The sequence below is a fragment of the Narcine bancroftii genome, chromosome 4 (assembly GCF_036971445.1).
Source record: "Narcine bancroftii isolate sNarBan1 chromosome 4, sNarBan1.hap1, whole genome shotgun sequence".
Classification (NCBI taxonomy): Eukaryota; Metazoa; Chordata; class Chondrichthyes; order Torpediniformes; family Narcinidae; genus Narcine; species Narcine bancroftii.
The window spans coordinates 53,306,281-53,334,175 of NC_091472.1; the positions used below are offsets into that span (position 1 = coordinate 53,306,281).

The 27,895-nt window shown below is 38.9% G+C and overlaps 1 protein-coding gene across 3 annotated transcripts in view; it reads right to left on the bottom strand.

The window, feature by feature from the left end:
* The window catches only part of kctd3 (potassium channel tetramerization domain containing 3), a 96,069-nt gene that overhangs the window by 15,864 nt on the left and 52,310 nt on the right, over window positions 1-27,895 (bottom strand). Inside the window, exons 1-5 of one of the 3 annotated variants that reach the window (XM_069931291.1) lie at window positions 27,653-27,762; window positions 17,010-17,038; window positions 16,092-16,183; window positions 13,372-13,462; window positions 3,665-3,855 (exon numbers count right to left, since the gene is read on the bottom strand). In XM_069931291.1, coding sequence (XP_069787392.1) covers window positions 3,665-3,855; window positions 13,372-13,462; window positions 16,092-16,183; window positions 17,010-17,038; window positions 27,653-27,703 — 454 coding nt within the window. In that variant the 5' untranslated portion in view covers window positions 27,704-27,762. Of the gene's footprint in view, window positions 1-3,664; window positions 3,856-13,371; window positions 13,463-16,091; window positions 16,184-17,009; window positions 17,039-27,652; window positions 27,763-27,895 lie in introns of those variants that run through there. The other 2 variants (XM_069931292.1, XM_069931290.1) reach the window with 2 other exon arrangements.

The window sequence follows — 27,895 nt, forward strand, 5'->3', positions numbered from 1 at the left end:
GGAGAAGTTGGTAACCACAAGAATTACAAAATAACTAAACAGTGCAGTACTGGAAATATGAAATATAAACTGGATGAAATCTGTTGGTACTGGTTAATTGGACATTCTCACATGACATAGAATAGTGTTTGCATTACAACTATTGCATTATAACTATGCCTGACCTGACAAAATGTAACACGTAATACTGGATAGCATTAGAACCGAACCTTTCCTTCCCTCCACCAGTGGGGGGGGGGGGGGGGGCAAATAGCATCACTCATGCAGACATCAAGAACATCAACTAATTTGGATTGAGTAGAAAACCAAACCTAACATTGCCAACACTATTGCCTCAGTAATCTAATTACATTTAGATCATCAGAAAATTCTAATTCAAGAAATGCTATCTATTTACTTTCAGAAAAGTTATCCAATGCCTGATCTTCTAATTCTCAATATTTATATGTTGCCAGAACTCCATCAAAGCAAATCTAGTAATTTTACTACAAGATAATGACAAAAAAGATACTGTACACATGAACATGTTAAAAAGATCAACCATTGTTGAAAGACGAGTCTTAAAGTAAATTTACAAAAAAGTTCCATTCAATGGCTGTGATGGTTAAACAGTAAACAGTTGGCATCAGAATTAGGAAAGGCAGGTTTTTGAAGATAAATAGTAAAAAGACAAAAAAAAGAAAATATTAAGGCAATAGATGAAAAATGGGACAAAGGTCTTGAAAAAATTGTGCAATAGGAGGATGGATAAAGGGCAGTTTTCCAGTTGTCTTTAAGAAATTATTCTCCTAAATTTAGGAGGCAGAGTTGTTTTCTCAATGTGATCCTTAAGGAGAGAAGGGATCCAGGTCCAGAAAGACTAATTAGTCTCTGACTGGAACACTGACAAAAGGGCACCAACTTAAAATATGCTGATCGCAAATAAAAATTAATGAAATCTTGGAGCTCTCTTTTCCCCAAAGACTCAATACTGGTGCAAGGATTTTATTTTTTGTGACATTCATCAATCTATGCAAGGATAACAGGTATACAGGGATATGCAGCAATGATGGGTAAATGAAGCAGATAAACTAACAATGCTTAAGTTAATAAAAGTATGGATAATATGCCAGTGGTTGTGTTGTTTCCTCAATCCGAGTTAGGAAACAAGTCTATCCCACTTGTTACAAACTAACAACCCTTTTAATTATATTTGGGACTAAAGGGACTTTGTTAGCACTAACACAGGAACAGCAATGGAAAATTCACCAGACAATGGTAAATTAAAAATACTAGTTTTTGTTAAATTAAACTATTAACAACATAACATTTCTTACTTACCTTAAACTTACTAAACTTAAACTTACTTAACTCTAAACAATCCTACTATGCGAAAGTGTGTGTGTGTGTGTGTGTGTGTGTGTGTGTGTGTGTGTGTGTGTGTGTGTGTGTGTGTGTGTGTGTGTGTGTGTGTGTGTGTGTCCCACTCTGAAAAGTCAATCTTTGAAAGGTCAGCATCATTTTAGTCTTCCTTGAAAGTCTCAAATTCTCAATTTAGAAATAATTATAAAGTGCTTTTAAACATATCTTCAGGCCTCTTTACTCACAATTTTCTTCCATGATGAATTCATAAACCCAGATAAGGATTAAACAAATGTGGTTATCTTCTTCCACGAGAAGTCATGAAACAGACAAGGGTTAAACGAAGAGGCCACACAAAAATAGACCCAATAGAAATCTGTCCTCTTTTCCAAAGAGACAGCGCAATGGTCTTCTTCATTTCAAAAGCCACTGATTCTGTGTTCCCCCTTTCCCAGGAGTAATGCATTAACAACAGCACCAATTCTGGTTACTGTAACTCAACTCTGTCTTTCACAAACCCTGTGTCACAGGGTTTTGATTTCCGTCAATTCCAAACTGAACTCTTCCAAAACTGAACTCAGAATGTAATAATTCAGTAATATATTTCTCCAAATCATGTGACCATTACATCATCACTGAGGTGACTCCCAATTCTTGGAAACCGCATGACCATCAGTTTTATTTCTACCAAAATTCTGTTCCTTTTTGAAAACCATTCCATATCCATAACAACCTCAGACCACATCTCTGTTCAAGAGGCTTAAATGGCTTTGATTAAAAACAGATGGATTCCTCAGCAGTTCTTGAATAATTAAGACCCACGAAATCCATTAGATCTGTCTGTCCAAAATATGTTGACTCCAAGAATGAAGACTCCTGTCAGAAAACAATGGTTCTCTATAGCCTCTTTCACACTTGTATGTGATCCCAGGAATAAACTACCAATCGGCGTTTTGAAAGGTCAAATACGAAAACAAACTCAGATCAACGCTGGCATTAGATGACATAATTTCATACCGGGGTTTGATGGCCTCGACCCTCAATATAATCCCCGGCATCTGCAGATGCCGGCATTGCAATCAGGCAAGTGTGAAATGGGTAATTGCATTATGGGATTGAAATGACCCAAGTTTTTGCATGAGTGCAGGAACATGAAGGAAGAAAAGATTAAAAAGGTATAAGCTTTGCGTGGGCAAGTTGCAGCAGGAGAGAGAGGTGGAGAGAGAAGAACTAAATAACAATAAGTAGCAATAGTGAACAATTTTTAATCAGCATGGGTAAAAGTAATGGCGGACCTCACTTTCCAGAATTCCGTGCAGCAGTGTAACCCCTCCATGAACGCTCAGTGCATGCAGCCAGGCATATAGCCCTTTCTCTGCCGCATGGAATTCTGGGAGGGCAGGTTTGCCATCACTTTTTCCACAGTATTTATAAATTGTACGCGTTAGTGCTACCAACTTTCCAAAGCTGTATAAATTTGTGCTTTAGCGCTACAAATGTTCCCAAGCTATATAAATTGTGCACTGTAGCGCTACCAACTTTCCCAGCCTGTTTAAAAAGTGTCTAGTATTGCTATTTCTTGCTAGCACTTTCCCTCGGTCCCTTATAAAGGTTGATATTCGTCAGCACAACAACAGCAGCCGCTGAAGGGCTCAAGCTGTGCGACACATAAAGCTTAACTATGTTATAATTAAGCATGTTAATTTTGTTCAAATATTAAATCATAATACATTGATCAGGATTTAGGACAGGTCCACCATCACTTGATGTGTCATTTCATTACTGATAGAAGGTGGAACAGTCCTAACCCCGGGGATGGCTCCTTGCAAGTATGAAAGCATTCAATGTCCCAGTTAGGAGTGGACAAGTGTGAAAAGCCATTCCTATCCCAGGACACTGAATGACCAATTTAGTGGGATGCAAATGTGAAAGGGGCTTATAAATGTGCTGTGACCTGTGTGCAACTCTTTATGAAGCCACAGCTAACTTACTAAGAATACAGATACAATATCTTAACTCTATAATTTACCTTCCCAAGACATTTTTATAAAAGAAATAAGGTTAACACAAATTTGTTACACATTTTATTAATAATTTCAATCATTTTGAACTTTGCTCAGATTATATTTATGATGTAGTGAATAGTAAGAGGAGGCATCGAGATTGTTCTCTCAGTATAGGCTGGATTCAAGCTATGTTGAAAGGTGTGAAAACAGGAGTACCTTTGTCATTTCTCTGTTACTCAACGCAAATATGAAAACAGCTGCATTCTCAAATTAAAGAAAATAAATGTTGCATTCTTAAACAAGTTTGTAGTACATACCAATTTCATTACCACTGCCTCCATCCTGAATACTCCACAGAATTATACTGCTATCAGATGCTACAGCCACCATCTTGTCTTTATCACCAAGTGGTCCTCCAACAACTTTAGCATTTACTGCAACTCTCTCGATTGTCCAGTCAAGGTAAGGGCTCGTAAATACCTGCTGCCATCCAGAAGACTCCTTAATTCTAGAAATAAGAACAGAATCTCATTCAGTAAAGAGTCCAGGAAATTTCTTCAGTAACAGAAGGCCTTACAAAAAAAATTAGCTATATAAAAAAAATGAAACTTTCTTTGAATAGAAAATTCAAAATTTAACTATAATTTTGATAACTTGAATGTCATTGCTATAAGTTCAAATTTCATTTAGATTTTGATAAACCAATAGATCAAGAATCTTGATGTTGAAGTCTGCAGCAAAAAGTTAACCATTCATTTTCTCCCACTGATGGTCCTTGTACCACTTAGTTCCTCCAGCAGATTGGTTTTTTTTCTCCCTCCAGATTAGAACATCTGCAGTCTGCGTCTTTGTAAATTTAGCCAGTTTCTAGAATTATTACATCCTCATTTCTAATAGACTGGACTTTAGTCTCTGATCCCAGATAAAGTGTTGCTTTCCACAACTGTCAGCCTGATCCCTCAGTTTGAAATGTAATCATCCACTTTATTATTATTGGCATTCATCCCCTCATACTGTAATCAGTTCTTTTTTTAGTACAGAATCAATGAGATATATTGTCATTTCTTAGAGGCAGAGAGAGCAGTAATTATTAGCTGATCTTACTTTTGTGGAGCATCACGACATTGAATATTGTTAATTTGATTCTGGTTCCCATTACCAGATGAGCCCATCTCACCCACAAACTACAAGATTTTAAATGTTTAGAGCATTCCCATAAGATTATCTTTTTTAATACTTTATATATCAACTGCAACCATTCCTTCACAAGCTCAATTCTTCATAATGCCCAGCAATATTATTTTTTAAAATGTCATCCAAAATTGATCACCTCTACTATTTAGTAATTATTTTCCCTGATATTTGAATTTGTTCCTTTCATTTAGCCTGATCTTTCAAATGCATACAAATGCGTCTCTTTCCACCTACTAACTAGAATTTGCAAGTGGCATAACCCTTCGGCCACTCATCTGCTTCAGTGCTCTGGCATACTGGACAAGCCCACATCCTAATCATATCCAGCCATCCACGATCTGGGCCTCAACTGCTAAACAACAACCATCAGTTAATTAACCAATTCCAAAATTACTGAATTGGGCACTGAATGACCTTCTTATCCTCTCATCACATACCAGACTTGGATCCCACTGCTAAGATACAAAGCACACCATTTGTTTTCAGCCATTAAGTGGGACACAGAGAACGAAAATACTTCTCCAAGTCGCTGTTTCAACCATCAACAACTCACACTTTGTTGATCATCGTCCAGTTTTCTGTCTCCAAGAACACAAGAAAATAGGAGTTAGCCAATTGGTCCCTCAATCCATCCAATATGATCATGACCGATTCCTCTGCGATGCCAGTTTCCCAATAATCCTTAATTTCTCATCCTTTCAAATATCTCAATCTTAAAAAATATATAATTATCTGACTTCACAGCCCTCTGCGGCAAGATAATTTCCAGAGTTTATTAAATTCTGAGAGAAGAATTTGTCCCCCAACATTCCCTCTCTTTTTATTCATTTCCCTACCTTTCCCCTCATGGCTCTGTCACAATTTTCTGCTAATTTTGTTGCTGATTTGTGCCCTCTGACAGGCATTTGTGGAATCTTTCATATTTAACGAAAAAACAACTTTTTTTTAAATTTTAGAAGCATGTTGGAGATGGATTGTAGGCTGATTTTTATAATCCAAGAGAACATTCAAACAGCCTTCATCTTAGAACTAAAGCACAAGGACGAGAAAAGAAATAAAGATGAATAGAGAGTAGAAGGTCAAAATGTCTTTTCTAAAAAAAAACAAGGGATTTATTAACAGTGAGAGAAAGTAGTTTTAAAGGGGTATTGAAGGGCAAGTTTTTAAATACATAGAATGTGGCAGGTATCTGGAACACCCCAAATTAGGTTAGTAAATCAGATGCAACTTATGTTTGAGGCATTTAGGCTAACATTTAAATGGCAAGGCAAAGGAGGATATGATTTTAATTAAAGTAAATGGGTTAGTGCAGATCAGCAAGAAAGGTCTGCATGGACCTGGTGGGACAAAGGACATGTTTCTATTCTACAACTTTATGAATGCGGTTATTTTATGACCAGCCAGAATGCAAATGGCAGTGCCCTTGGCAGCCTGGAACCTCTTAGAACTGACTGGCTTGACAGGTAATTTTGGAAGATAGTTCAGGATAGTTCAGCACTGGATAACAAGGATTTTGTTTCCAAAACATTTTTGCTTGTATTTTATGAAGTTTGGGCTGCTGAATACAAAACTCCTTTTACAATTTTCTTATCACGTACTGTTTTTAAAATATAACCAATTTTTGTGATTTCCTGTCATATCTTAAGTCTACTTCAAGCCTTCAAAACCATGAAGTGCAACATATCACTGAAAACTCATTTTCTGCATTTGCACTTGGCCATCTTCCCTGCTAATCTTGGCACAGTCATTGACGAACATGGTGAAAGGTATCTCCAGGACATTGCGACCATGGATAAAAGGTATCAGGGCTAAGTGGAATCCGCTAATGCTGGTCGACTATTCTTGAGCACTGATACGAGAGGCATCAGATGCTGAGCACAGATGAAAATCAACGGCAAAACATTTTTAGGTCAGTTGAACTAATACAAGTCATCATCATGTGATTAAACATGAAAAATTAATTAAATTAAAAGTTAATTTAATGTTTCTCCAACTTCCTATGTGATACAGCAAACGTAAAATGATCTTTGTGTTCAACATGAAGTTATCACAAATTTTTTTCAGGAAGCAAACCTTTTGAAAAAAATGTTGTCCAGTGTATAGCCAGACCAGAATTCCTTCAACAAAGAAACTAGAATGGTCACCTCAACAACGGGCTAGTGCCGTGGAGGAGCCCTTGAGGGAGACCCACCAACATCGAGGGAGTCAACATCGCGGGCCGGACGGTGAACTCCAGCCCTCTCCAGAAAAGTCGGGAAAAACAAGAGAAAATACAAAGGCACAGAAATAAAAGTTAAAGAAAAGTGAGTATAAAGGTGGAAAGAAGATGGCGACAAAAAAAGAAAAATCAAAATCAACGGTAAGAAGAGAGGAAGAGAAGACAACGGAGGAAGAAGGAGAAGGCCTTACCTGTCCGAAGAGGCCTGCTGTGGAGAGAGAAGCCCGCTTCCTCAGGTCGGTAGAAATAGGACTACAAAAATGGCTCGCAGAGCCGAGTAAAAGTACGCAACCGCACATGAAAAAAAACACACCGACGGGAGGGGGGACCAGCTGGGGAGTCGATCTCCACAGCCGGCAACGACAGCTGCAGAACACCTGCAGCAAGAAGAGACCACAGAAGACAATGAAAACAAGAAAGAAGAAAAGGGCAACAAAGAAACAACAGATGGCCAACCCAGAGGAAGAAGAAGAGGAAGAGTACAGCGAAATAGAAGAAGGGAAAGGCAAGGTAAAGGATATACTTTCTCTTGTTAGAGGATACATGGAGTCATTTAAAGAATGGCAAACGCAGGAATTTAATGATTTAAGAAGAAGAATAAACAACACAGAAGACAAAGTGAATAAAATAGATATGACCTTAACAGAAATGGGAAAGAAAATGGACAAGATGGAAGAGCGGGCAGTAGCAGCAGAAATGGAGGTAGAAGACTTAAAAAAGAAATTGGAGGAATCTAATAAAAAAACTAAAGAGACACAAGAACGACTAGCTCAAAAAATAGATATAATGGAAAATTATAACTGAAGAAATAACATAAAGATAGTGGGCCTTAAGGAAGATGAAGAAGGCAAGAATATGAGGGAGTTTATAAAAGATTGGATCCCTAAGACCCTAGGATGTCCAGAACTACAGCAAGAAATGGAAATAGAAAGGGCACATAGAGCATTGGCCTCTAAACCACAACCACAACAAAAACCAAGATCTATTTTAGTAAAATTCCTAAGCTATACTACAAGAGAAAAGATACTGGAGAAGACAATGGAAAAAGTAAGAGAGGGCAACAAACCACTGGAGTATAAAGGGCAAAAAATCTTCATTTATCTAGATATAAGTTTTGAACTCCTAAAGAAGAGAAAAGAGTTCAATACAGCAAAGGCGATTTTATGGAAGAAAGGGTATAAATTTATACTAAAGCATCCAGCGGTATTGAAAATATTTATTCCAGGACAACAAAACAGACTATTCTCGGATCCAGAAGAAGCACGAAAATTTGCAGAACAATTACAAAAATAGACTGAGGGATGAAGACGGGTAATAAGAGTAAAAATGATCACGATTGATATGTATGTGGGTAAAGACAAAAATAGACTGAGGGATGAAGACGGGTAATGAGAGTAAAAATGATCACGATTGATATATATGCGGGTAAAGAGGTATAAGAGTGAATAGAGACAATGTGCATACGTGAATGTATCTGTACTTAGAGGAAAATATAGATAGTATAGACAAGAATTAATAAGGGAAGGTAATGGAATAGAGAGAATAAGGAGGGAATTAAAAGAGTGACCTTTGTGACATATGAAAAGTGAAATCTTTTCTGGGGGGGCTGGGTGGGGGGAAATAGCGGTCACTGCAAAATCAGTTGTCGCTTGCGAGTGGATTCGCAAATCCAAATGGAGAGGGGAGATGTGGTTGTCCTACAAGGGATAAAGGACAACTCAGGAGGGGAAGGGGAGATTGGGGATAAAGAAGATATAAATAGGAGAATAAGGAAAATGTTGGATGTTGTAGGAATGTTGTCTTATAAAGAGTTGAAAATAAGAAAACAGAAATGGAAAAGGAGGAAAGGTAATGATGGAAAAACGGAAAGAGAAGATAAACAAAATATAAAATGGCTACGCTGAACTATATGACTTTAAATATTAATGGAATACATAACCAAATTAAAAGGAAGAAACTACTAAATTTACTGAAAAAGGAAAAAATTGATATAGCATTTGTCCAAGAAACACACTTAACTGAATTGGAGCACAAGAAATTAAAGAGAGATTGGGTAGGACATGTAACAGCAGCATCGTATAATTCAAAAGCAAGAGGAGTGGCTATATTAATTAGTAAAAATGTGCCATTTAAAATAGAAGAGGAAATAATAGATCCAGCAGGGAGATATGTTATGATAAAATGTCAGATATATTCGGAGTTTTGGAATCTACTTAATATATATTCACCTAACGAAGAAGATCAAAAGTTTATGCAAGATATCTTTTTGAAGGTAGCTAATACGCAAGGGAACATACTAATAGGAGGGGATTTCAACCTGAATTTGGATCCAAATATGGATAAAACGGGGAAAAAAATTAACAGGAAGAACAAAGTAACCAAATTTATAATTAAATCAATGCAAGAAATGAAACTTTTGGATATATGGAGGAAACAAAACCCAAAAGAAAAGGAATACTCATACTACTCGGCTAGACATAAAACATACTCAAGAATAGACCTATTTTTGTTATCAACTAGTATGCAGGATAGAGTAAGAAAAACAGAATATAAAGCGAGAATGCTATCGGACCATTCACCCTTAATATTGACAGTAAAGCTAGAGGACATCCCTCCAAGAATGTATAGATGGAGATTAAACCCCATGCTACTTAAAAGACAGGATTTTAGAGAATTTATTGAAAAACAATTAAAAATGTATTTTGAAGTAAATACGGAATCAGTGGAAGATAAGTTTATACTATGGGACGCAATGAAAGCATTCATTAGAGGGCAAATAATAAGTTATGTAACCAAGATGAAGAAGGACTATAATCAGGAAACAGAGCAGTTGGAAAGGGAAATAGTAAACATAGAAAAAAAATTAGCAATGAAGGAAGATACAACTAAAAGAAGAGAATTGGTGGATAAAAAAATAAAATATGAAACATTACAAACATATAAGGTAGAGAAGAATATAATGAAGACAAAACAGAAATATTATGAACTAGGTGAAAAAACGCACAAAATCCTAGCATGGCAGCTTAAGACAGAGCAAGCTAAGAAAATGGTATTGGCATCAAGGAAAAAAGACAAACAAATTACATATAATCCAAAAGAAATTAAGGAAAACTTTAGAGAATTCTATGAACAATTATACCGAACTGAAAACGAAGGAAAAGAAGGGAAAATAGATGAATTTTTGACTAAAATTTAACTACCAAAACTACAAATAGAGGAACAAAATAAATTAACAGAACCATTTGGAACAGTAGAAATACTAGAGATAATAAAAAAATTACCAAATAATAAGACACCAGGAGAGGATGGATTTCCAATAGAATTCTACAAAACATTTAAAGACTTATTAATACCGCCCCTCCTGGATGTAATCAACCAGATTGATGAGACACAAAACTTACCAGATTTATGTAAAACAGCAATAATTACAGTAATACTAAAACAAGGGAAAGATCCACTCTCACCAGCGTCATATAGACCAATATCTTTGCTAAACACAGATTATAAGATAATAGCTAAACTATTAGCAAACAGATTAGCAGAACAGGTACCGAAAATGGTAAATTTAGACCAAACTGGATTTATCAAAAAAAGACGCACAACAGACAATATTTGTAAATTTATTAACTTAATTCATGCAGTAGAAGGAAATAAAGCACCTACAGTAGCAGTTGCTTTAGACGCAGAGAAGGCCTTCGACAGAGTAGAATGGAATTATTTGTTCAAAGTATTGCAAAAATTCAGTTTACCGGAGAAGTATATTAATTGGATTAAAGCATTATATAAGGGACCGTTAGCGAAAGTGACAGTAAATGGACATGTATCAAAGGAATTTAACTTAAGCAGGTCAACTTGGCAGGGATGCCCACTATCACCTTTATTGTTTGTGCTAGCTATAGAACCACTAGCAGAATTGATAAGAATAGATAATAATATAAAAGGAATAAAAATAAAAGACAGGGAATATAAAATCAGTCTATTTGCGGATGATGTTATAGTGTACTTAACAGAACCAGAACTATCAATAAAAGAATTATCTAAGAAATTGAAGGAATATGGAGAAGTGTCGGGTTACAAGATAAACGTAAATAAAAGTGAAGCAATGCCTATGAATAATGCGGATTTCTCAAAATTTAAGAAGGAATCTCCATTCAGATGGCAAATGCAGGCAATAAGATACCTAGGTGTACAAATAAACAAAAATCTAGGCCAATTATATAAACTCAATTACAATCCACTAATGAAAAAATTACAGGACGATTTAGAGCATTGGAAAGATCTACCACTAACACTGATAGGAAGGATAAACTGTATTAAAATGAACATTTTCCCAAGGATATTATACTTATTTCAGGCATTGCCAACACAACTGACAGAAAAATTCTTCAAAGAGTTAAAGAAAATAATAAGGAAATTTTTATGGAGAGGGGGGGAAACCGAGGATAGCACTAGATAAATTAACAGAATGGTATAAACAAGGAGGCTTACAATTGCCAAACTTCAAAAATTATTATAGAGCCGCACAATTAAGATACCTATCAGATTTTTATCAAACAAGGGAAAAACCAGACTGGACCAGATTAGAATTAGATAAAATAGGGGAAAAGATACCTGAACACATATTATATAAACGGGACGAAAAATTGGTACAACATAGAACTTCTCCAGTATTACATCATCTCCTCAATATTTGGAAGAAGATTCATGTAGAAAGAAATAAAACAAATTATCAATTACCAAAACTAATACTGACGCAAAATAAGCTACTCCCTTTTACAATAGATAACCTTTCCTTTAGAGAATGGAAAAAAAAGGGATTAAAAGAATAGAAAATTGTTTTTCAGGAAGTAGATTCTTATCCTTTGAACAAATGAGAGATAAGTACAATATAACTGGAGATACAGCGCTGGCATATTACCAACTGAGATCCTACTTGAAGGATAAATTAGGAAGAAATTTGAGTTTACCAGAGGGAAGTAACCTTGAATATGTGATTACAGATACAATGTTAATCAAAAGATTTATAACAAATATGTATATTAAACTGCAAGAAAAGGAGAATGAGGAAACAAATGGTAAAACTAAACAAAAATGGGAACAAGATTTAAATATAAAGATAAAAAAGGAAACATGGGAGAAATTATGTTCTGGAACGATGAGAAATACAATAAATACGAGGCTACGTATGATACAATATAATTGGTTACACAGACTATACATTACACCACAAAAGTTAAATAAATGGGACCCAACAGTATCTGATAGATGTTTTCGATGTAAAAAAGAAATGGGAACAACAATTCATGCAATCTGGACATGTGAGAGAGTAGAAAAATTTTGGGATGATCTCAATCAGATATTAAATAAAATAACAGAAAACAATATACCAAAGAATCCAGAGATCTTTCTCCTAAGTAACATAAAAAACAAAGAATTTGGAATTGATTTGGAGGATGCACAAAAAAGATTTGTTAAGATAGCCCTAGCCGTAGCAAAAAAATGTATTATGTCAACCTGGAAATTGGAAGATAATTTGAAAATACAACAATGGTATATAGAATTGAATAAATGTATTCCATTAGAAAAAATAACATATAGTTTAAGAAATAATATTGAAATATTCGAACAAATATGGGAGCCTTACATTAAATACAATAGCGAAAACCTACCGGGGACAAACATTACCTAAGTTGATGGAAGGAGAAGGAAAGAAAAGAATGGACTCAGTAGAATTTCTGGTGTATTTTTGTTGAATGACAACATTGTCTGACTGGTTTAATGCAACCTAGATTGTATACCTAAAATGGATGAGGGGGGGGGGGGTGGGGGGGTGGCTTGGGAGGAGGGAGGGGGGAGGAGAAAAAGTCACTGTATATGTGTGAAAAAGAAAAAGTGTATATCATGGCTAATGTGATTTATGGTGTGAAAAATAAAAAAATTAAAAAAAAACAAAGAAACTAGAATGGACAAGGTTTAATTCCCTTCATTAGTTAAAAAACAAACTATCATTATTGACATTAACTTTCAATTTCGTTTTTTTTAATTTCTTTGAATCTGAACTAAAAAAATCATAGCTTAGTTTTGGATTCCTCGTTTTTGGCCAAACAACATAACTGCCACATTACCACACCCACTTAATATACCTGTGAATACACATTATCTAAGTTTGTATTCTGAGGCTGAATTGGGAATGTTTCTGAAACCAAAATTAAAAAGATAGACAAGGGAAAACTCATGAAATAAGTGGAGCTAGGGACTGATTTTTGAAGGGCTGATGTTTTGTGAATTGGCTGCCTTAGCCATGTGATAACTGTTCAAGAATTCCTGGCAGAAAGATTAAAGGCAGCCAAGTACATGATGCACCAAATACAGCTGGATAATAAAGCAAATTGAAAATTTAATCTGCATGTGTTGGGGATGGTGCAAACTTGAGTAATCACAACTTCAGATATATTTTATGCAATACATGATGGAGATTTCTACTTCCTACAGCTTAAATGCAAACCTTGTGTGGTAGTGTCCATTCCTGAATGTGCACTGAGGGTTTTATTTAGGTTTTTATGATTTTTAACACACAAGAATTGTTGAGCAGATCAGGAAATTTGCTGGTACCTGTAACAGACCACAAAATGTGCATATGCTACGACAATCCAATTGTGATGACCAGCAACTATCAAAACCTTCCGGGGATCGACCATCGTACCTGCCAAAAGTAAGAATGCAATGAATAATAGAAAGAAGAGAAAAAAAAAATCAAAGCTAGATGATACGTATTCTCTTTCACAAGCATCTCAGTGAAAATATGATAAAAATGTGCCTATAACAAATATAAATGGAATGAATGTTTATGCGCTATTGTGCAATGTAAGGGGAAATGGGACTAATGGGTTGTGAAGTTAGTTAGGATCAGCTTTCTTCTGTGTTAACATTAATACATTAATTAATTCAATCAGTTGAAGAGAGTTTTTCCAACCATTTAGCCCAAAATTAATAATGGGTGGAAAAGGAATGTAAAACTGGGTCTCAAATTGAATTGCCAGATTTGATCATCTCTCTTCTTCAATTTTGAAGCAAACTGCCCAGTAAACCAGCCAAACAAACTGAATACGGTATTAGAAATTTAGAACAAAGCCTTCAGATTGGCTTCAGTGTAACAGCAATAGTTAGCAGCTCCTACCCACTTTTACCTATTTCATTCTTTATTTTACAACCAAAGTGCTTCATATTTGACACCTTTCCTCTCCTTTAGTCATGCTTACTTTAAAAGGGCCTCAAGAAGTGGAACATCTGGGAAGAAAGAAGTGAGAGCTAATCTAACTCTGGAGGCTATTTCTGATCTACTGAAACAGCACAAACAGTTGTTATAGATAGGGTAAAGCTATTTTAAATCAGTTTGGTGCTAAACTTGAAGGTCCAGTGTTTAACCCAGGAGCACGGTGAACGTTATTCATTTTCGACCTTATTCTGAGCAATTTGACAGAGTGTATTGATGAATTAGAAGAAACGTGCTCCAAACGAAGTGACAGTAATTCGAAGCTAACAGCGAAAGTCATTGACCTAGAAGGCAGGAGCAGACGAAAGAATCTATGTATTCTGTGCTTGGCTGAAGCTACCAAAACTGGGCAACTTACAAAATTCTTTTGAGATTCTCTGTGCGGAGATTGATAGAGCACATCATTCACTAATGCCCAAGCCAACTCAGGGGTAGACACAGCTGCATCGATAAAAAACTAAGGATCTCCTGATTTGTTAAGCTCGTTGCAGAGGGAAAATTGAATATCATGGCCAGCAGATCAGGATTGTAAAAGATTACTGTCCCGAAATTTTAAAGGAGTGTGCTGAATATAGAGATGTGATGTCGGAGTTGCATAAACATGGCTCTAAGCCATCCTTGTTATATCCCACGCATCTCCGCATTATACTTTTCAGTGGTCAGAAGTGGCTGCCTTCGGTTGAAGATGATCTCCCCATTACATCACATCCAGTGTGAATCTCTACTTGTTGACTGAAACTGATTAACTATTATAATTTGTTATATAACATTTGTTGGGTAAGTATTTTGTTTTGGCAACATTTGATTGGTAAAACATCCACTTTGTATTAATACATTGAGCTATTACATTTCAACTGAAGAACATTGAGAATTATACATTTATTTTCTCTCAGTAAAAATGATCTAATATTATTACTTTATATATTTCTTAGAACTGTATGAGAAATTCTAAAGATATTTTTCATAATAAGGATGAAGATTTAGTAAATTTATGTAGTGTTTAGAAATATTGACTATATTTACATTAACAAAAATGGAGCTTGAAATAAGACTCCAGCACGAAGATTTGTTTGGGTTAAGAATGATTATTTTGTTGAGCCTGTTGTTAGCATCTTCAGCAGCTATCTGGGTTTTGGGACTGAGGCGGGGGAGGGACGTTATTTTCTTATGGTTGTTATAGGTTTATTAGTGTCAATTTTTAGCTGCAAGGCTAACACTTGTAGTTTGGATGTTAAATGTGCTAATCAGCTTACAGTGTTAATTTATAAAATGTGGATAATTCTATTAATTTCCTTAGTTGGAATGTAAAAAGGCTTGAATCATCCAGTTAAATGGAAAAGTGTAGATTCTTTTTGCATATTAATCCATTTAAAGCCACAATTATATTTTTACAAGAAATGCATATTCGTAGTCATGATCATTCGTGTCTTATGACAAAATGGAGGGAGTAGCATTTTCATTCTTCGTTTCAGGCTAAAGCCAAAGGGGTGTCTTTTTGTCTAACATAGTGTTGTATCTGATCCAAATGGTTGCTAGATTATTGTTTCAGGGAAATTATATAATGATAGTTTTTGCTAATATTTATGCCCAAAAGGTAGATGATGTGGGGCTTCTTTGAACTTTTTTTTCCATCTCTTCCGGATTTTAGTTTACATTCTCTGGTGCTAGGTGGGGATTTTAATTATTGGTTAGATCCTGGTTTGGACCATTTGTCCCCTAACCCCGTTACAATGAGTAAATCCACCTCATTAATTCAATCTTTCATATCAGATTATGGTATCTCTGATATTTGGCATTTTCTCCATCCAAGTAGGAGAGTGTATTCTTTCTCTTCAGGCATACATCACACTTTTTCTTGCATTGACTATTTTCACATTGATAATCAATTTATCCCATTGACTTATTTTTGTAATTATCACAATGTATTAATATCAGATCATGCAATTGTGGTATTATCCATGATCCCTTCGGGCTTCCCTCAAATAAAAAGACATTGGCATTTCAATTAGGCTTTACTATCAGATAATGACTTCAATAAATTTATGGAAGAGCAGATAACTTTTTTTCTTTAACACAAGTACTTCATTAGACACTTCCAGTTTGATTGGGATGATTTGAGAGCTTTTCTCATGGGACATATTATTTCTTATTCTGTGAATAGAGATTAGAATTAGTTAATCAAGTTAACAAATAGATCAACAATATGCTCAAGTTAAAAACCCTGATTTGTATAAAAAAACAAATTGAACTTGAAATTAAATTTGACCTCCTTTCAACATATCCTGTTGAATGCCAACTTTTGAAAAGTGACAGTTTTATATTCACGGTAACAAATCTGGTAAACCTTTAGCTAATCAGTTGAGAGATTTTGAAGCCAAGTAACAAATTACAAAGATTCAAATGGATGATGGTTACACTACTATGGATCATTCTGAGATAAATGATACATTCAGCAAATTTTATTCCTGACTTCATACTTCTGAATTTCAGATGATAGCAGTTCGATGAACAATTTATTTTTTAATCAATTAAATATTCCCTCACTTTCTTTGATTAACTAAACAAGATTAGATGACCCTATAATCATGAGGAAATAGCTACTGCTATTTCTTCATTGCAATCTGTAAAATCTCCAGGACCTTATGGTTTCCTGTGAAGTTTTATTTAAATAATTTTCTCATTTGCTTTCATCACACTTAAGTTCTGTGTTATCTGAGTCACTTTAGAAAGTTAATCTTCCAGCAACTTTTAACAAAGCATCTATATCTCTCATAGTAAATAAAGGTAAAGATCCAGCTGAGTACTCCTTCTTCAAGCCAATTTCTTTATTAAATATTGATATTAAAATCTTGGTGAAAGCATTAGCCCATAGATTGGAGAATATTCCACCATCAATCATTTTTACAATTAGACTGGTTTTATTAAAAACATTATTCTTATTTTAATATACATTGCTTGTTGGATATTTTGTATTTACCTTCCAGTGCAGTTCCTGAATGTGTCTTTCTTTAGAGGCAGAGAAAGCATTTGATCAGGTGGAATGGAGATATTTATTTGCAATCTTAGTAAAATTCAATTTTGGCCCATGTGTTATTGCATGGATTAAACTGCAGTATTCATGCCATACGGATTCAATTCTTACTTAATTTTCAACAGTTACAGTTTTTTAATCTCTAATGGGGAACCCGTCAAAGGTATCCTTAAGTCAATTACTTTTTGATTTAGCCATAGAGCCATTAGCGATTGCATTTCAAGAGTGTGATGATATTTCAGGGATTTGTAGAAAGGGAATTGAACAAAGTTTCTCTTTATAATAGATGATCTTTTGCTTTTTATATCAAGCTCTGACACTTCTTTACCCTTCAACTGACTGTCTAAATTTAGTCAGTTTTCAGGATATAGATTAAATTTACATAAAAATGAACTTTTCCCTTTGAATGCTCCTGCGTCAGAATACACTAGTCTCCTTTTTAAGATTGTGAGAAATCAATTTACTTACTACAAAGACTCATAAGCATCTTTTTAAAAAAACTTTCCTTGCCTTATTAAAACATGTGAAACAGTCTCTAACGCGATAGTCACCCCATCAATATCTTTGGTTGGTCGTATCAATTATATTAAAATGAATATTTTACCAAAATTTTTATATCTTTTTCAATCTGTACCAATTTTTGTTTCCAAATCATTTTTTGATTCACTTGATTCGGCTAGGTTAGGACTTTATTCATTGGAGAGGGGATTTGACTTGATAGAGGTGTTTTAAATTATGAAGGGAATAGACAGACTAGATGCAAGTAGACTCTTCCCCCTGACAGCAGGGGAGGTTGAAACAAGAGGACACAAGTTGAGGGTAAGGGGGCAAAATTTTAGGAGAAACATTAGAGGATGCTTCTTCACTCGGAGAGTGGTGGCTGAATGGAATAATCTTCCGGAGGAAATAGTTGAGGCAGAATCAATTATTTCATTTAAGAGGAGGCTGGATATATACATGGATAAGAGGGGGTTGGAGGGTTATGGGTGGAGAATAGGTGGGGAGATCTAGCGGAGTTGTTTGAGTGAACCAGCGTGAACTTGAAGGGCTGAGATGGCCTGTTTCCATGCCATAAACTGTTATATGGTTATGGTTTTTTAATATGTGTATATATATCATCTTATATATGGAAGGGTAAGTACCCTCATCTAAATGAAGTTCATCTTCAAAAATCCAAAAGTAACACAAGAGGTATGGCGCTATCTAATTTAAGATTTTATTATTGGGTGGTCAATATATGTAACCCTATGTTTTGGCTACATTTTTATAATTGCGTGGACCATCCAGTTTGGGTAGCAAAGGAATTGAATTCTGCTAAAAATTCTTTTCATCTCAGCACTTCTCAGATCCTCACTTCCTTTTTCCTTAAAAATATCAATTGACAATCCGGTTGACCGACAGACTCTGTTTGGGTGCAGTTCAGAAAATATTTTGAATTTAATGATTTTTCTCTTTCAATTCCTATTCTGCCCAATCATCTTTTTTTTTCAACCTTCATTACATGGTTTTGCTTTTCATGATTGATTCAGATTGGGTATTGAACATTTCAAGGATCTTTTTATTGACAATAGTTTTGAACCATATGAACAGCTTTCTGAAAAGTTCAACTTACCAAATACTCATTTTTTCAGATATTTGTAAATCAGACACTTTCTTCAGTCTCAGAGACCTATGGCACTTCATGCGAACATTATAAGTTTTTTAGTTTACAACTTTCTCATAAAGGTCTAATATCCATTATTTACGATAAATTGGTAAGTTTAAGACACACACCTTGAGGTAAAATTAAAAATGCCTAGGAACTGGATTCAAATCTTTCAATATCGGACAAGTTTTGGGATTCAATTTTTAAGTTAATATATCTTTATGTGTACATATAACCATGTTACAATTACAGCATAGAAACAGGCCAACTTGGCACTTCTAGTCCACGCTGAACACTTTCTCCCACCATGCCCCATTGACCTACACTCAACCCGCAACCATCCATTCCTTTCCAATCTATATACATATCCAGCTTCTCCTTAAATGCTAATATTGAGCCTGCCTCCACCATTTCATCTGGAAGCTCGTTCCACACACCCACCACACTCTGAGCAAATCCCCCCTCATGTTTCCTCTAAACCTTTGCACCCCCAACTCTCAACTCATGTTCTCTTATTTGTATCTCTCCATTTTTTAAAGGAAAAAGCCTCTCCGTCAACTCTATCTATACCCCTAAGAATTTTAAATACCTTAATTAAATCTCCTCTCAACCTTCTATGCTCCAACATTTACCCAACATAGTTATTAACATTTCCTTATGACTTAGACCATGTAACCCTGGCAACATTCTAGTAAATCTTCTCTGCATTCTCCAATTTTTTGATATCTTTCCTATACTTTGGTGACCAAAAGTGTACACAATACTCAAAATTTGGCCTCACCAATGTTTTGTACAATTTTAACATAACATCCCAGCTCCTATACTCAATGATCTGATTTATAAAGGTCAATATACTATAAGCTTTCTTCACCACCCTATCCACATGAGAGTTCATCCTGAGGGAACAAGGTACCATTGTTCCTAGGTCCCGCTGTCCTACTGCACTCTTCAATGCCCTACCATTCACCATACACATCCTATTTTGATTATACATCTGCATTAAACTCCATCTGCCATTTTTCAGGCCACTCTTCTAACTGGCCAAAATCTCTCTGCAAGCTTTAAAACCCTTCTTCACTATCCACAGCTCTACCTATCTCAGTATCATCTGCACACTTACTATTCCAATTTACCACCCCATCATCCAGATCATTAATGTATATGACAAATTGTAATTGATCCGGAAGCACTAATCAACAGCTTCCAATCTGACAAACAGTTATCTACTCTTTGTCATCTCCCATTCAACCATTTCTGTATCCATCTTACTACTTCAATGTTAATACCTAATGACTGAACCTTCCAAACTAAATTTCCCTGAGGAACCCTGGACTATATGTGTATATATGGACTAAAGTCCATATATACACACACAACATCCATGCCTAGCCTTCATCAATTTTCCTAGTAACCTCCTCAAAAAATTCAATAAGGTTTGTCAAACATGATCTTCCCCTCACAAATCCATGTTGACTGTTCCTAATCAAACCCTGCCTATCCAAATATTTATATATACCATGTCTAATACTTCCCATCAACCTACCCACCACTGACGTTATACTTACAGACCTATAATTACTAGATTTACTCCAAGCACTTCTTTTAAATAATGGAACTACATGAGCTTCCCTCCAATCCTCTGGCACCATTCCTATTACTAATGACATTTTAAATATCCTTGTTAAGGCCCCGATTATTTCTACACTATACTCCCTCAAGGTCCAAAGGAGTTTTTTTGTCAGGACCTGGAGACTTATTCACCTTTACTTTCCTTAAAAGCACAAGTACTTCTTTAATCATCATTGTTTCTATAACTTCCCTATTTATTTACATTACTTTACACAATTCAATATCTTTTTCCTTAGTAAATACTGGAAAAAAAACTGTTCAAAATCTCCCCCTTCTCTTTTAGTTCCATGCATAGCTGTCCACTCTCATCCTTTAGGAAACCAATTTTATCCCTCACTATCCTTTTGTTCTTAATATGTCTGTAAAACCCTTTGGATTTATTTTCACCTTCTTGACAAAGCAACCTCATATCTCCTTTTAGCCTTTCTAATTTCCTTAAGATTCTTTTTGCATTCTTTATATTCCTGTAAAACCTCATTTACTTCATACTGTCTATAATTTTTGTACACCCCTCTTTTTCTGAACCACATTTCAAATAACCCTTGAAAACCAAGGTTCCCTAAAACTTTTAACCTTTCCTTTCATCCTAACAGGAACATACCATCTCCGTGCCCTTAAAATTTCACCTTTGAATGCCCTCTATTTTTCTTTAACATCCTTCTCACAAAATTTATCCCAGTCCACACCTTCCAAATCCATTCTCATCTCAAAATTAGCCTTTCTCCAATTAAAAAATCTCAACCCTGAATCCAGACCCATCTTTCTCCATAATTATTTTGAAACCAACCCTCCCCCATATGTATATATACATATATACACATACACATATATACATACACGCAGACGCGCGCAGGCGCGCAGGCGCGCAGGCGCGCAGGCGCGCAGGCGCGCAGGCGCGCAGACGCGCAGGCGCGCAGGCGCAGACGCGCAGGCGCAGACGCGCAGGCGCAGACGCGCAGGCGCAGACGCGCAGGCGCAGACGCGCAGGCGCAGACGCGCAGGCGCAGACGCGCAGGCGCAGACGCGCAGGCGCAGACGCGCAGGCGCAGACGCGCAGGCGCAGACGCGCAGGCGCAGACGCGCAGGCGCAGACGCGCAGGCGCAGACGCGCAGGCGCAGACGCGCAGGCGCAGACGCGCAGGCGCAGACGCGCAGGCGCAGACGCGCAGGCGCAGACGCGCAGGCGCAGACGCGCAGGCGCAGACGCGCAGGCGCAGACGCGCAGGCGCAGACGCGCAGGCGCAGACGCGCAGGCGCAGACGCGCAGGCGCAGACGCGCAGGCGCAGACGCGCAGGCGCAGACGCGCAGGCGCAGACGCGCAGGCGCAGACGCGCAGGCGCAGACGCGCAGGCGCAGACGCGCAGGCGCAGACGCGCAGGCGCAGACGCGCAGGCGCAGACGCGCAGGCGCAGACGCGCAGGCGCAGACGCGCAGGCGCAGACGCGCAGGCGCAGACGCGCAGGCGCAGACGCGCAGGCGCAGACGCGCAGGCGCAGACGCGCAGGCGCAGACGCGCAGGCGCAGACGCGCAGGCGCAGACGCGCAGGCGCAGACGCGCAGGCGCAGACGCGCAGGCGCAGACGCGCAGGCGCAGACGCGCAGGCGCAGACGCGCAGGCGCAGACGCGCAGGCGCAGACGCGCAGGCGCAGACGCGCAGGCGCAGACGCGCAGGCGCAGACGCGCAGGCGCAGACGCGCAGGCGCAGACGCGCAGGCGCAGACGCGCAGGCGCAGACGCGCAGGCGCAGACGCGCAGGCGCAGACGCGCAGGCGCAGACGCGCAGGCGCAGACGCGCAGGCGCAGACGCGCAGGCGCAGACGCGCAGGCGCAGACGCGCAGGCGCAGACGCGCAGGCGCAGACGCGCAGGCGCAGACGCGCAGGCGCAGACGCGCAGGCGCAGACGCGCAGGCGCAGACGCGCAGGCGCAGACGCGCAGGCGCAGACGCGCAGGCGCAGACGCGCAGGCGCAGACGCGCAGGCGCAGACGCGCAGACGCGCAGACGCGCAGACGCGCAGACGCGCAGACGCGCAGACGCGCAGACGCGCAGACGCGCAGACGCGCAGACGCGCAGACGCGCAGACGCGCAGACGCGCAGACGCGCAGACGCGCAGACGCGCAGACGCGCAGACGCGCAGACGCACAGACAGACGCACAGACAGACGCACAGACAGACGCACAGACAGACGCACAGACAGACGCACAGACAGACGCACAGACAGACGCACAGACAGACGCACAGACAGACAGACAGACAGACAGACAGACAGACAGACAGACAGACAGACAGACAGACAGACAGACAGACAGACAGACAGACAGACAGACAGACAGACAGACAGACAGACAGACAGACAGACAGACAGACAGACAGACAGACAGACAGACAGACAGACAGACAGACAGACAGACAGACAGACAGACAGACAGACAGACAGACAGACAGACAGACAGACAGACAGACAGACAGACAGACAGACAGACAGACAGACAGACAGACAGACAGACAGACAGACAGACAGACAGACAGACAGACAGACAGACAGACAGACAGACAGACAGACAGACAGACAGACAGACAGACAGACAGACAGACAGACAGACAGACAGACAGACAGACAGACAGACAGACAGACAGACAGACAGACAGACAGACAGACAGACAGACAGACAGACAGACAGACAGACAGACAGACAGACAGACAGACAGACAGACAGACAGACAGACAGACAGACAGACAGACAGACAGACAGACAGACAGACAGACAGACAGACAGACAGACAGACAGACAGACAGACAGACAGACAGACAGACAGACAGACAGACAGACAGACAGACAGACAGACAGACAGACAGACAGACAGACAGACAGACAGACAGACAGACAGACAGACAGACAGACAGACAGACAGACAGACAGACAGACAGACAGACAGACAGACAGACAGACAGACAGACAGACAGACAGACAGACAGACAGACAGACAGACAGACAGACAGACAGACAGACAGACAGACAGACAGACAGACAGACAGACAGACAGACAGACAGACAGACAGACAGACAGACAGACAGACAGACAGACAGACAGACAGACAGACAGACAGACAGACAGACAGACAGACAGACAGACAGACAGACAGACAGACAGACAGACAGACAGACAGACAGACAGACAGACAGACAGACAGACAGACAGACAGACAGACAGACAGACAGACAGACAGACAGACAGACAGACAGACAGACAGACAGACAGACAGACAGACAGACAGACAGACAGACAGACAGACAGACAGACAGACAGACAGACAGACAGACAGACAGACAGACAGACAGACAGACAGACAGACAGACAGACAGACAGACAGACAGACAGACAGACAGACAGACAGACAGACAGACAGACAGACAGACAGACAGACAGACAGACAGACAGACAGACAGACAGACAGACAGACAGACAGACAGACAGACAGACAGACAGACAGACAGACAGACAGACAGACAGACAGACAGACAGACAGACAGACAGACAGACAGACAGACAGACAGACAGACAGACAGACAGACAGACAGACAGACAGACAGACAGACAGACAGACAGACAGACAGACAGACAGACAGACAGACAGACAGACAGACAGACAGACAGACAGACAGACAGACAGACAGACAGACAGACAGACAGACAGACAGACAGACAGACAGACAGACAGACAGACAGACAGACAGACAGACAGACAGACAGACAGACAGACAGACAGACAGACAGACAGACAGACAGACAGACAGACAGACAGACAGACAGACAGACAGACAGACAGACAGACAGACAGACAGACAGACAGACAGACAGACAGACAGACAGACAGACAGACAGACAGACAGACAGACAGACAGACAGACAGACAGACAGACAGACAGACAGACAGACAGACAGACAGACAGACAGACACACACACACACACACACACACACACACACACACACACACACACACACACACACACACACACACACACACACACACACACACACACACACACACACACACACACACACACACACACACACACACACACACACACACACACACACACACACACACACACACACACACACACACACACACACACACACACACATATATACATACATATATATATATACATACATATATATATACATACATATATATATACATACATACATACCTTCTTTCTTTCTTTGGCTTGGCTTCGCGGACGAAGATTTATGGAGGGGGTAAAAAGTCCACGTCAGCTGCAGGCTCGTTTGTGGCTGACCAGTCCGATGCGGGACAGGCAGACACGATTGCAGCGGTTGCAAGGGAAAATTGGTTGGTTGGGGTTGGGTGTTGGGTTTTTCCTCCTTTGCCTTTTGTCAGTGAGGTGGGCTCTGCGGTCTTCTTCAAAGGAGGCTGCTGCCCGCCAAACTGTGAGGCGCCAAGATGCACGGTTTGAGGCGTTATCAGCCCACTGGCGGTGGTCAATGTGGCAGGCACCAAGAGATTTCTTTAGGCAGTCCTTGTACCTTTTCTTTGGTGCACCTCTGTCACGGTGGCCAGTGGAGAGCTCGCCATATAATACGATCTTGGGAAGGCGATGGTCCTCCATTCTGGAGACGTGACCCATCCAGCGCAGCTGGATCTTCAGCAGCGTGGACTCGATGCTGTCGACCTCTGCCATCTCGAGTACCTCGACGTTAGGGGTGTGAGCGCTCCAATGGATGTTGAGGATGGAGCGGAGACAGAGCCCGTTGTCATACCCACACTCCTGTTCGGCTCCGAATCATGGGTCCTCTACCGGCACCACCTACGGCTCCTAGAACGCTTCCACCAGCGTTGTCTCCGCTCCATACATACATATACATACATACATACATACATATACATACATACATACATACATATATATACATACATATATATACATACATATATATACATACATATATATACATACATATATATACATACATATATATACATACATATATATACATACATATATAACCATACATATATATACATACATATATAACTATCTATTCCACTAGCCCCTCCTGATTTTAACTATTTTATCTAACTCTCACTGAACTCTACTTCAGTAGTTCCTCAAAACAATAACAGTTCACTCTAACCCCGTTTCTTTCCTTTTTATATAATTTTTTTCCACTATCTCTAATTCATAAACTCTAATTCAACTCTCTCAGAACTCCACTCTGTACCTAAACTTTTCTTTGTAACTCAACCAACCTCCTATCCTAAATCTTTTAAAATCCCTCACTTTTTTAAAAATCTAGCTTTTACTCACCTTTCACCTTCTCTTTTACCCTCTATCTCTCATTAACTTTCTTTCACTCCTTAAAACTTTATAATAACTTTAAAAAATCTCCCTAACTTTTCCTGTTATTTATTTATTATTATTTATTTGTGACACTATACTTCCACCCTACTTATATTGGTTGTGTGTCTCCTGGATGAGGTGAAAAACCTTTAGCCAATCTAGGAAAAACTTGGAAAATTCCTCCCTGACTCCCTAATGGCAATCAAAAATCTCAGATCACTGTAACTCGTTATACAAGAACAAGTTGCTGTGATATATACACCACACACACACATCCATCAATGCGCTTTTACTATTTTATTAATTACTTATAAATAATTGATACTCCCTTCTCCATTGCTCCAACTGGGCTTTGTCGGTCCTGGTTCTGCACTGCTACTCCTGCTTCTTCAAACGAACTAAACCACACTTGGACTCCCCGCCTCTACTCACTGAGACTCCCATCTCAACTCCTCACCTACTCCGCTCTTTTCACCTACTCCACTGCCACATCATTGTTTGTTACAATTTAAAGTTGTACATGGGGCTCATATGTCTAAAGTTAAATTATCTCATATTTATTCAGATGTAGAACCTTGCTGTGATAAATGGACAGGTTCTGGTCTTGAAGGATATTGGAGAGGTGTGTTTCAAACTTTATCTTTAATCCTTAATTTAAAACTAGAGCCTAATCCTTTAGATGCTCTTTTTGGGACAACTGGAGAGGACGAGGTTCTTTTGGAGAGAATGTCGAGTTCCGTCTTTTACCTTTCTCTTAGCCCAGTGAGAGATATTGCTTATATGCTGCCCCGCCTTCCCATGCTTAGTGGTTAAGGGACATTATGTCCTGTTTAAATCTAGAAAAGATTCGTTACTCAATTAGTAACTCAAATATAAGATTTCAAATGTTCTGGGGACCATTCTTGAATTTCTTCCACAACCTTTAGACATTATAGAAATCCTAAACTTTAGTACTTTGTTATTTAACTCCAGGAATGAGTTACATTTTTTTTTCTTTTTTTTAAGCCATGCAAGGGGAGGGGGTTTAGAGACATGAGTATCCATGTTAAAATTATTAGATGTGTTTATGTTTTATATATTATGGACGTGCCTTACACGCTTTTATAATTTGCTGAGTTGTAGCATTTGGAACGTTGGCCTTCATAAATCGGAGTATTGAATTCAAGAGTAGGGATGTTAAGATGAAATTGTACAAGGCATTGGTGAGGCCAAATTTGGAGTACTGTGTACAGTTTTGGTCACCAAATTATAAGAAAGATATAAACAAAATAGAGAGAGTGCAGAGAAGGTTCACGAGAATGTTGACAGGATTTCAGGGTCTGAGTTACAGGGAAAGGTTGTGCAGACTGGGGCTTTTTTCTCTGGAGCGTAGAAGATTGAGAGGGGACTTGATAGAGGTGTTTAAGATTTTAAAAGGGACAGACAGTAAATGTGGATAGGCTTTTTCAATTAAGAAAGGGGGAGATTCAAACTAGAGGACATGGTTTAAGATTGAAGGGGGAAAATTATAAGGGGAACATGAGGGGAAATTTCTTTACGCAGAGGGTGGTGGGGATGTGGAATGAGCTTCCGGCAGACGTGGTCGAGGCGGGATCATTGGTTACATTTAAGGAAAGACTGGATCGTTACATGGATAGGTGGGGACTAGAGGGGTATGGACTGGGTGCTGGTCAGTGGGACTAGGAGGGTGGGGATTTGCTACGGTATGGACTAGTAGGGCCGAACTGGCCTGTTATGTGCTGTAAGTGGTTATATGGTTATATGTAATTTACCATTTTATTGTGCATTCTGTAAATGTACCATATATGCATGTTTATGTATATTAATACTTCAAATCAAAATCTGTTCTTCAATTGGTACAATTATAACAGTTGTTAATTCAACAGAGGAGCAATTTTCTTAAAACACTAGACTTTTGTTCAAAGTACATTTTAAAAACTACCTGGACATTTTCATTCCTCCAAGGATTGAAAAATACACAGAATCCAAGCATGAAAAGACTTCTTGATATTCTTGTGCAATATTGCTGGATCAAAATGATAGATTTGCAGCTTTTTTAAAATTTAAAACATAGCTGGTGCACCTGCTAATCAACTTTTCATCAATTTATTTGGTTAAGAGTCCATTATATTTAAAATCTATTATCTAGAACAGTGATGTGCACATGCTTCACTCACCACAACAA